This window comes from Alexandromys fortis, unplaced genomic scaffold (genome assembly GCF_014885135.2).
Source record: "Alexandromys fortis isolate MF-2015 unplaced genomic scaffold, M_Fortis_MF-2015_v1.1 scaffold_73, whole genome shotgun sequence".
NCBI lineage: Eukaryota > Metazoa > Chordata > Mammalia > Rodentia > Cricetidae > Alexandromys > Alexandromys fortis.
The window spans coordinates 3,269,322-3,281,582 of NW_026067959.1; the positions used below are offsets into that span (position 1 = coordinate 3,269,322).

The following is a 12,261-nucleotide window of genomic DNA, read 5'->3' on the forward strand; positions in this document are numbered from 1 at the left end:
GCATACTATATATATATATATATAAACTCACATTCTCTTGAAACACAAAACAGCTCAATAGTGCAGTTGCCTGTTCTGCAGAAAGGTCATTGAAAAGCCCATTAAACATCATCTCTGTTAGAAGGAGTTCATCAGCACTAAAGAGAGAATAAATTTCACAAGTCAGAAGATAAAGACATATCTTTAACAGGTAGTTATTAATTAAAATATGTAATTTAATCATGAAAAATCAAGGGGTATAAATGTGTAAAGGAAATGGTAAACCTTTCTATTTGTCAACATATAAGCAGTACAAGACACTGTCAAGAAAACTAATACTGCTTATGACTTTCAAATGGGGGCAGTCAGGCTAAGGCTTCTAAGCTATTTATAACTTCTAAGGCAGAAAACTGGTCATGATGGATTTTAAAGATAGACTGAAAACTTATTTTCTGAAGTGGGTCTCAACATCATCTTCTACAACTGCACTGTCCATACAGGCTGCCCTCTGTGTAAGTGACAACTTCAACTTAACACACCAAACTGTGTCGATTCCCCATGGGAGCCCTTACCTGTTGAGAGGACTAGATGGGGGTGGGAGGAGTAGAAGGGAGAACTTTGATTGGAATGTAAAATGAAATTAAAGAACTAAATTATTAATTAAAAAAATACATACTTTAAAATTCAGAGATGCTGAGTCACCATTTTAAGCGCTAAATCCTCACACATGGCTAAATGAACACTTTACAGAACAGTGAAGGTACAGAACCATTTCAAGCATAGAAAAGAATTCTATAGGATAGCTGCTACTTTCCTATCAAGAGATGGAACTAATTGTTTTCTATTTGAATCTAGGAGCATTTGTGACTCAAATGTAATCAAAAGACTGCGACAAATGTACTGCTGTAGAATTGCTAAGCTGGGTTACAAAACACCATCAGAAAACATGACACAACACCTCACGCTGGTGTCCTAAGCCTCCACAGACTCCATGTGATTAGGGCCACCATTCTGAGTCGCTCATGCTGTGAAGACACCCAAACTGACCCATGTGGAAAGGAAGAAAGAGGGAATGGAAGGAAGGTGGGAGGAAGTAGAGGGGAGGATGAGGAGGGAGAATAAGCAAGCTCCACCTATTCCAATACTACTCACTTCTTCGAGCCTCCTCGTATGTTACTTAATTACCCTCTTATTGCTATGGGGTGGGGAGTGGTATCCTGAACTAGAGCCATGTGACCAAGCCATTCCTGAATTGCTAACTCAGAACTGACAGTAAAATAGCTACTGTTTGGAATTATAACAATATGGTGAAAGATTACAAGCTAAGAACAACACAGCTGTCCTAGGATTACCCCGCCCCTCCTCCCCCAGCCCAAAGCTGCCAGCACCTGAGAATGTTCAAGAACCTTACAACCTAAGTCAGTCTTCACACACACTTTAAAGTCATCTCTCTTAGTTACAGCACCTAAGACAACGTAAATGTCATGTGAACAGTTGTACGATACTGGCAGGGGACAGGGACTAGGTAAAAGGACAACACATATACATTTACTTTTTTTCCAACACATGTTCTATCTACAAGTGAGCTCGATCTGTAGATACACAATAGAGCTGGCACTGCATTTCCAAATTTATGTTCCAGCCTAAAATAAGTCAATGTGGTAACTTACTCTTACCCCCAAACTTGAGTAAAACCTGCTCACTTGTGCTCCCTCTATATATATGAATGGACTGGAGTTAAACGTCAAGGTGAAAAATTTTTAGAAAACAGCATACAAGCTGATATATAAACTAAGGTATGATTTGTAAAGTTATAAACATAAATTATATAGAACTCTCAACATACACAAAAAAAAGTGTTTCACAGAAAACATAGCAAAAGGCTAGTTAGAAGTACCTACATTAATTACTGAGATTCATGAGTTCTGATTTCTCAGCCTCTTGGTCCAAACTGTGTACAACATGGAAGAGCACAATAGCACCTTGTCCTATTTACGACAGCTGTTTCCTGACGAGTGTTGTCCACGTGAGACAAAATAACATTTAGCAGTCTATGCAGAACATTTTACCTGCTTATTTCACAAGCCACACGTCCTTTCATCTCTATTACGTCAGAAGACGTAGCAAAACCCAACCTCCTTAAAACACGTTTGCGACATTTGAGTTCATCCATTTGCAGGACGGTTCTTGCTTTCTTCAATTCTCGCTTTGCAGATTTAATATCTATTGCAATCTAGGGCATACAAAAGCAAAGGCAATTTAATAATAAACTGAGTATTATAACATGGAAAAAAAACAAAACACCAAAAAAGTAGTTTATAAGGCCACCTGATTGAGAATGTGTGCTGTAGGGGTTTAGATGCAATGCCAGGAGAGGAAGGGTGTACCTGAAAAGTTCTTCAACACTAGCTAAAATGTTAAGCATGTGGAAAACACAAAATACCCACGTTAAAAAATTAGTTATTATTCAATACACAGAAATGAAAACCTAAAATAAAATGTGCCTTTAGTTTTAAATGAATTTTAAAATCAGAAAATCAGTAAATATTACATATTTTTTGTAGCAAGAAAATGGCTCCACAAAAATAAGAAAACAGTATTTTGAAAAGGAGGATTTAAATGCAGAAAAGAAAACCCAAAGAACATTTAGGGATTAAAAGGATGGAATCTGAACCTCTGAAGCTCTATACTGTTAAATCTTAAGGTTCAGTGAAGGAGAAATGATAAGGGATGAGCAGTCCTGTTTACTCAGGCGACCGTGTGTGAGTCCTGTCACTCCTGTGCTCTTCAGTGGAGCTCAGGAGCACAGTACCCGCTTAGTGTGCATAAACAAGGTCTGGAGTCCACGCCCCAGAATAAGATAGTAACCTAATAACTGAAATTTTAAAGCAATCCCAAAGGTAACAATATCATATCTGTATTTTACTGACAAGGCTGAGACATTACTCCATAAAAAGGTTAGGGTCTTTAACAGAGCTCCTGAGTAATCCTGATGAATGTCATAATGTTGTACTGTAGGAAGTAGTGATTTCTCTGCTAGATCACTGCGTGTAAACTAACATAACTATCAAACATCTCAGAAAAAAAAAGAAATATTCTAAGATTTCTTTGACTGAGATGCCTATATGAGCAGAGGCAAACACTACGGTAAAAACTACAAGAGTCATAAAACTTAAGTTAGAAAAAGAGCCCAGCTGGGAGGTGATAGTGTACACCTTTAAAGGAGGCAGAGGCAGACAGATCTGTGAGTTCGAGGCTGCCTGGTCTACACAGTAAGTTCCAAAGCTACAGAGAAACCCTATCTTGAAACACTCCCACCAAAAGAAAGAAGAGAAAGAAACAAGAGAAAAGAACCCAGCATACAAGACTATTTTGTAGTAAGACCGTTTATACCTTGAGCATAATGTTGAAATGACACTGACACTGTAGGCACACTGAGTGGGATAAATTATTCATTCCATTGTTTTCCTTCAGGTGGCCACTAACAGTATTTACTATTATCAGTGAGCTATCCTGAATCTCTACTGTACTCTGCTGCCCTAGGTCTCTGTGCGAATCCTAACTTGCTGGCAATGGATGAAAGGCTCCAGCACTTGTAGTTTATCTAAAAGACAGATAGACATTCCCATTCCAGACGATAAAAAGAGGACAAGAAGATAACATATTTAATGAAATACATAAAATTGTTTCTGGAAGCTAGAGAAGTTGGCTTGGTGATAAGGACTTGCTCTTGCAGAAGACCTAAGTTTGGTTCCTCACAGCCACATGGCAGCTCACAACTAACCATGACTGACTCCAATTCCAGGGGACCCAACATCCTCTTCTGGCCTGCTCCAGCACCAGGCATGCATATGGTACATATACATACAGACAAAACTTATACACATAAAAATAAATCTTAAAAAAATTATTTCTGCCATACCTGTGCTTTTTTCTCACAAAGTGTATACACGGTTTCCAAATTTGGATCATTGTGAAGTGGATGAGAATACATTCGATGCTCAAAAGCCTCTACTTTCTGAATGACTTTTTTTAGTCCTTGATCTTGAATGCCCATATCATCAATAGGATCTAACAAAGGAACACCATCAGGAAAACGCTTCTGAACTTCCTGAAATAAAAATGTAAAACCCATTAACAAGATGAGACTAAACCACTATTCCATTTTTTGTCTCTTCTATGTCTATGGCCATAAAAAGGACTCGACATATATTTTCTCCACTTAAACCAGAGAGCAGTTTACCACGGCATTTGTTTTTGAAAACTTTCATTTTGGGGGAGGTGGGGGGCAGGATAAAACAGGTTCTTACTTTGCTGCACAGGTTAGGTTCAAACTCGTAATCCTCCTGTTCGGCCTTCTGAATTCTGAATTACAGATATATTCTACCACGGTCTGAAAATTTCTTTTCATTTGCTACGATAAAACTAACCGCTAACAGAATATATTATAATCCACTAATATAAATAGCATTGTAGTGTAATCCATTAGTTCTGGGCATGGCATGACTTTACTGGTAAAACCACTTCTGTATATTTACGTCACTGTAAAATCTTGGCATAGTTAATGTGTAACTATATTTCCTATCATTTATGTGGGAAATTCAATTTTTACATTATTTGGAGACATGGGTTTTTTTTCTAAATGGGACACTACTGAGCTAAAAATGAAACTTTTAAAAAGCCTCCTTTGGCTAACTTTGTCACGATTCATGATGAGATCATTGATATGGGATTCCCCTCTGTATGCTGTAAATACCACTGGTGAATAGAGAAACTGCCTTGGCCTGTTAATAGGGCAGAACTTAGGTAGTTGAGAAAAACTAAACTGTGCTGGGAGAAAGGAGGCAGAGTCAGAGAGAAGCCATGAAGCCCTGCCAAAGACAGATGCTGGAACTTTAGCAGGTAAGCCACAGCCATGTGGCAATACACAGATTAATAGAAATGGGTTAAATTGATATTTAAGAGTTAGCCAATAAGAAGCTAGAGCTAATGGGCCAAGCAGTGATTTAATTAACACAGTTTCTGTGTGAGTATTTCAGGGCTAAGCAGCCAGGAACTAACTAGCAGCCTATTACAACAGATCATGAGTTCAGAGAATGGACAGCTCACTGGCTGGTTATTCCACCCACTAGAATTCAGTGTTGGTGACTTTGAAGGACAGATAAGATCAGAATAGTCAGGAACTACTATCCCACGTGCACTGGGCCCTGGGTTCCATCCTAAGTATGGTAAACACAGAGTAGTACAGACTAGCTTAGTGGTGGCGTACACTTGTAGTTCTAGCTACTTGGGATGCTTAAGCATAGTGCTTACTTGAACTCTGAAGTCTGAGACCAACCTAATTAACACACTGAGGCCTTATCTCAGAAAAGGAAGCACAGAAAGAGTAAAACCGGCTTTCTCTGCTCCATCTTCTGCAATGCTAGCCTTGTCCCTGAGACTCAATGGTCATGGTAGGAATGAATGGATTTGCCATACTGAGTGCCTGGTCACGGGGGCTGCCTTCAACTGTGGCAAAGTAAGACACTGTTGCTATCAATGACTCATCTCGGGCCCCACGTTTGTGATGGGTACAAAGAACCACAAATATGACAACTCACCCAAGACTTGTCAGCAATGCCTCCTGCACCATCAACTGCTTAGATCCCCTGACCAGGGTCATCATGACACCTTTAGCACGACTTATGACCATGATCTATGCCATCGTTGCCACTTAGAAGACTGTGCATGGCCCCTCAGGGAAGCTGTGATGCTGCCCAGAACATCATCCCTGCATCCACTGGTACTGCCAAGGCTGTGGGCAAGGTCATCCCAGAGCTGAGTGGGAAGCTCATTGGCATGGCTTTCTGTGTTCCTACCAGAAATATATCCACTGTGGCTGAGAGCTGCCTGGAAAAAGCCGCCAAGAATGATGACTTCCTGAAGATGATGAAGGCGGCACTGAACGAAGGGCTCATTAAAGAGCATCCTGGGCGCCGGGAGGTGGTGGCGCACGCTTTTAATCCCAGCACTCGGGAGGCAGAGGCAGGCGGATCTCTGTGAGTTAGTTCTACAAGAACTAGTTCCAGGACAGGCTCCAAAGCTACAGAGAAACCCTGTCTCAAAAAACCAAAAGAGAGAGAGAGAAAAAAAGGCATCCTGGGCTATGATGAAGACCAGGTTGTCTCCTGCAATTTTAAGTGAGAGATGCCTACTCTTCCACCACTGGTGCTGGGGCTGGCACTGCTCTCTATTAGAATTCTGTAAAACTCATCTCCTTAAATGACAACAAATGTGCTACAGAAACGGTGGTGGCTTTGAGGCCCATATGTGCTTCAAGGAGTAAGAAACCTTGGACCACCCGTTCCAGCAAGAACAACGAGGAACAGAGGCCCTTGGCTTCTGAGGAGTCCCTGCTACTATTCAGCCCCCAACTGAGCATCTCTCTGCAGTTTCTACTCCAGACCCTGAGAACAAGGGGAGGGGCATAGAAAGCCTTACTCTCTTGAATATCATCAACAAAGTTCACTATACCCCTCCCACAACACACAAAGAATAAAAACGAAAAATGCAAAGGGTTCAGAAACGTGAAATACTGCGATCAGAAATAATGCAAGTTGTTTCAAGAAACTGCTTGCTTTGTGCATACAGCAATTACCAGACAGTTTTGTTCAAAGGGAGGATGTGTCATTACTAAGTCATATAATCTTATTCATGAACTTGAATATTAAGAAACTGAGTTATAGGTTGAAGTATAAAGACAGAGCAATACTAATCTTTTGTTTTGTTTTTGTTTTTCAAGACAGGGCTGCTCTGTAGACCAGGCTGGCCCCTCTCTATCTCCCAAGTGTTGGGATTAAAGGCATGTACCATCATGCCCAGCTAAATGTACAAAGAGGCAAAGGACTCTCTAGTCTTCACGTGAAGTTCTTCTGGCACACGCATCTGCAGCTCTTCCTGCCTTGTGAACAGGGACTGAGAAAACCAAGAGAATCAGCCTATCCTGTGTGGACAGAAAACATGAGATCTTTTTCTATGGAAGCTAAGGTCAAAGCAGAGCACGGCCTATACCAGGGTGTTCCAACAAGTAAGACAAACCTGGGAGCTGGTAATTGATCTCAAAACAAAAAAAAACTTTTTCAATCAATTTTACATTTAAACAGAAATATACAAGCTTATTTCTAAAGAACAAGGTAATCCTTTTTCCCCAGACAACAGCAATATTTATGCTAACTAAAAAAATCAAGTGTTTTTCTATTCAGTTACGGTATTATTATGAGTTATTAGAATCATTGAAATGCTATATTTCATTTTACTTCCAAGATCTATTTATTTGCTAACAAACTAGTTCATTACAGTTCTTTTTCTTTAAGAATATTTTCTTACCTTTAATCCCATCACTTGGGAGGCAGAGGCAGTCAAATCTCTGTGAGTTCAAGGCCAGCCTGGTCTACAAACGCGAGTTTCAGGACAGGCTTCAAAGGTACAGATATTCCAAAGAATATTTTCTTAGAATAATACATCTCCACATATATATTTATTTATTTAAATTTTCAAGAAAAGCACACATTTTAGAAGCCTATGGATCACAACTTAAAAGTTTGTACTCTAAGGGCTGGAGAGATGGTTCAGCAATTAAGAGCACTTGTTGCTGAGTACCCAGGTTCAATTCTTAGTAGCCACATGGTGATTCACAACCATCCATTCTTCCAGATCCAAGGGACCCAACCTCCTCCTCTGACCTTCACAGGCATGTTTACATACATTCAGGCAAAATACTCAAACAGATAATAAAAAAAAAATCTTTAAAAAGATTCCTACTCTAAAATGAAAGCAATGTATTTACCATTGTTTTCTCAAATTCTAGAGAGCCTCTCTGTATAGTAAGGTATAGTAATTGCTATTCAACTGTTTTTAGCCAATTTTTTCATTTATTTCTGACAGAAAATAAAAATTTTGAAAGTTGTATATTTCCTACTGAAAATAAAGCATTTATTTTAATTAATTAATTTTGACTTTTTTGAGATAGGGTTTCTCTGTGTAACTGCCCTGGCTGTCCTGGAACTTGCTCTGTAGACCAGGCTGACCTCAAATTCAGAGATCAGACTGCCTCTGCCTCCACGTGTAAGGATTACAGGTGTACACCACCACCACCCAATCACAAATAAAGCATTGTAATGAATAAAAAATTCTATTTCTTATAGAACAGTGAAGATGAATAGTGCAGTTTATGAGTCTTCCTTTGTTATATACATTGACGCTGTGCTCAGAACAGATCTGCAATGACTCGTTTTATGAAGCAAACTCATTATGTGTTTATAGTTTGTCTGAAATATATTTAAAATTCTCTCAGTCATTTTTAGGTAAATCCTATTTATGCAAGATTTATATTTAAGTTCTAAACTAACACACATACCTGTATGGACTTTAAAACACTCTGTCTGTTGTCCACAGGCCGAAGGTCCTTCGGGATATAAAGCCTCACAGTGCTGATGGCAGACAAGAGATGCACCAAAACTGGGACAACCTACAAAATGTTATAGAAGACTACAGATGAATGCCACATTTCCAGTCATGTCCTACATATGTCCAAAGGAAGTAGCATTTATAGTATGTCACAGATGAACTGCTTACCATGAAAGCCTAAACCCTAGTATGTGAAAACTACCGCAAAGCTTAATAGTCACACAAATGTTACATTAAATAAACACCCTCTCTTCAGAGTCTAATTTATTCATGTTTGTATTCTCACTACTTGGCACTTTTAGAAACATCAGCACTACAGATGAATGCCCCTGTGTAAGAGGGCTAGAGAGCCTAGGAAAGAACATAAGGTTCCAGATGGAGTGAGATGGGGAAAGAAGAAAGGGCTCTTTAAAGAGGAGGAAATGCATCCCCTTACACATCATCTTCCAGAATACACATCTGAAAACTTTTCCCCATGCTTTCTCCAGTTAAGTATGCCTCCCCTCACCAACAAATACATTTTGCTTCTTTGACTGCTATAATTTGGAGGCCTAAATCCACAAGCAGCAAGGCAACCATTTCCTAGGCTCACATCTGTCAGTACTTAGTCTTCCGCAGCCGTACTATATTTATACTTATGGTCCCCAAAAGACTTACTGTCTTACTGACAACACAGACCTGCACAGGCAAAAAGATGTGAGTAAAGCACTGGCCTTCTTCAGTGGAAGTAGTATGATGGTTTATTACACATTCTATACTTAAGATCACCTGTGTTTGAAGTCAACCTTCAGGTAGCTCCAGCATCCTGGACAAACTACCTAACTTTTTCTATGCTTCAATTTCCTCATCATAACATGTGTTAAATTATTATGCATAAAATAGTTCAGTATGTATCCTTAAGTTTAGGAAAAGGAACGCCTTAAGAGTTCCCTAATTAGAAATATGAAGTTTTGAGGCCAGAGAAATGGCTCTGTGTAAATGGTTCAGTATGGACTGCTTCTGCACAAGCTTTTGTAACGCTAGCTCCAGGATATTTAACACACTTTTCCATCCTTCACAGGCAACTGCACTGGTACACACACTCATATGTTCAGTGTACACAAAACTAAAACATAAATCTTAAAAAATAAAACCCAGGAAGATTTCTAGTTAGGGGTCAGAGGCTTCAAAATGAAATAAATAGGTTTCATGTGTGCAAGCATAACCCTGAGTTTTGTTTCCAGCACCCATGTAAAAGCTGGCACAGAGCCAGGTGCTTGTAACATCAGCGCTGAAGAGGCAGAGGCAGGAGGATCCATGGCATTTCTGGATCAGTGAGCCTTATGTTCAGTTGAGAGGCTGTCTTAAAAAATATGGTAGAGTAAGCTGGGCAGTGGTGGCGCACGCCTTTAATCCCAGCACTGGCAGGTGGATCTCTGTGAGTTCGAGGCCAACCTGGTCTATAAGAGCTAGTTCCAGGACAGGCTCCAAAGCTACAGAGAAACCCTGTCTCAAAAAACAAACAAACAAAAAAGGAGGCGTCTATCCTATACTCACCTCTATCCACATACAAACATATGAACATATGTAACACACACACACACACACACTATAAACTGCCCATTTTCAGTAACTGGGTAACAGACTGTTAGACAGTAAGCAACCTAGAATTACAGAGGCCAATGTTTGAGTATCTTACTTATACCAATATAAAAATAGAAGGTGATTTACTACCAACATCCTCCTGAGAACAGAGACCCATGAGATGAGTGCCACACATCTGCTCTGTCCAGTTACAGTAACTTCTAAGGTCCTCCAGGTACAGAATATGCACCAAAGGAGGAGTTCTAGCCTCTTTTACAGTTAGGCAGTCAGTATGTGCAGTAAGTGCTAGGAAACTAATAAAAATGTATTTTTATGGTAGAATTCTAGAGAACAAACTAGAACACTGAAGAATAGATATCAAAAGGTAGGCAGTATTCAGAACTATAGACGTCTAGCTCATTTAAAAACATTCACTATTAAACTCTTTAAACATTGCCAATTCCACATCCTATAATGATTTATTGGTCCAAATAAACAGTGGCAGATTTTATTTCCTAGAAACCAAGTTACTATAATACATTTCCTAAAAAAACCTAGTCAATATACCATGTTATTTACAAACAAAATTCTAGCATGATGTTAAGCTTCAGACAGTTAGAATCTCTGTAATAAGATTTTACTAATAATTATCTTACTTATACCAATATAAAAATAGAAGGTATACAGCTCAATGATGAACACTTGCCTAGCATGCATCATGCACAGGACCTTGAGAGCAAGCCCTACTAACTAGGATAAAAACACCCACAGCAAACAGTGAGCACTTCATATGGTAAGACAAGTGTTCTTGAAATTAATTTTTCTTTTGTCTCGTCTTTTTCAAATGTGTTACATTTAATTGAAAGTTTACCTAAATTAAAAAACTTTAATAAAGCTTACATAATAAATCTGAAGATGAAAAACTCACAGACCTGCATCTCTCCTTTCTCGTCAGGTTTTGCTGGCTTTGCTGCCTCGGTTGCAGAATTTTTCAGGCTCTCTTTGCTGCACCGCAGCAGCACTTCTACCACATACAAAGGGTCCAGTTCTCCAGAGTTAGGCTAGGAAAGCAGACAAAACAGGCAAGTGCGTTAACTGTGTGTGTGAGCGGGGCTATTTTCTCAAAATTTAGCATTACTACACACACAGCTCAGAAAATGCTCACAGCATAAGGCTGTCTCTGTGTCCCTCAAAGCACTCCTGCCGATGACAAAGCAAAAGAGTAACTTAGATGCTTATTAATTCTAACTTAATATTATCATCATGACTACTTGCAACACTAAATATCACTTGCAAATTTCCAATTAGTGTGCAAAAATTAGAAAAGCAACAAAATCAGTAAGGCATCAAAAATCTAGCTCTATGAAATATGATCTTGTTAATTTGTTAAGAGTGACTACTCTTGAAATTAAGTCTATTATTATTATTATTATTATTTAGTTGTAGTAGGTAACAATCTGATGGATTCAAAAAGGAGAAATGTGAACTCATGAAATTAGAAACCCCCATAACTCTTCAAGGGCAAAGTTTACCTTAACATTTGACTTTTTTGAGAAATTCACTACTACACCCCAGCCAAAATCATCTCCTTCATTTTTCACCTAAAAAAAAAAAACAAGGAAGCAAACAAAAAGTTTTTATATTGAATATACAATTGTAGCCTTCTATATCTACTTACAATATAGACTAATAAGATTTTTGAACTGTCCTAATGCTTTTAAAATATCTCAAGGTATCAATTCTATATTAAAACAAAACAAAAACACACAACACTAGATTCACCAGCTCTCAGAACTGCCACAAGAGGAACCTCTCAACTGGAAAACAAATGTGAAAACACAACACTGTTCCCAGAATATTAAGTATTTTATATCTAATGACTTGAGGCTTAAAACTGGCTCATTTTAGATAGCATTCCATAATTAGAAAACTGAAGTGTTGCTAGAAGCCTTCATGCAAACACCTAAATTGGGACAATGTCAAACAGGTGAAATGATGAATCCTAATCACATCCTGTAGCAGGAACATTTTGCCAATATAAATAACAGTCTTTGGGCTGGAGAGATGGCTCAGTGGTTAAGAGCATTGCCTGCTCTTCCAAAGGTCCTGAGTTCAATTCCCAGCAACCACATGGTGGCTCACAACCATCTGTAAGGAGGTCTGGCGCCCTCTTCTGGCCTTCAGGCATGCAGACATAATGTTGTATACATAATAAATAAATTAAAAAAAAAGACATTTCTTTAAAAAAAATAACAGTCTTTAATCAAAACATTT

At 38.8% G+C, this 12,261-nt stretch overlaps 1 protein-coding gene across 1 annotated transcript in view; it reads right to left on the minus strand.

The window, feature by feature from the left end:
- Positions 1–12,261, minus strand: part of Mtrex (Mtr4 exosome RNA helicase) — a 57,939-nt gene that overhangs the window by 11,812 nt on the left and 33,866 nt on the right. Inside the window, exons 18-23 of the mRNA XM_050152847.1 lie at positions 11,520–11,588; positions 10,920–11,048; positions 8,375–8,485; positions 3,902–4,090; positions 2,049–2,212; positions 32–137 (exon numbers count right to left, since the gene is read on the minus strand). Of these exons, the coding sequence (XP_050008804.1) occupies positions 32–137; positions 2,049–2,212; positions 3,902–4,090; positions 8,375–8,485; positions 10,920–11,048; positions 11,520–11,588 (768 nt within the window). The remainder of the gene's footprint in view (positions 1–31; positions 138–2,048; positions 2,213–3,901; positions 4,091–8,374; positions 8,486–10,919; positions 11,049–11,519; positions 11,589–12,261) is intronic.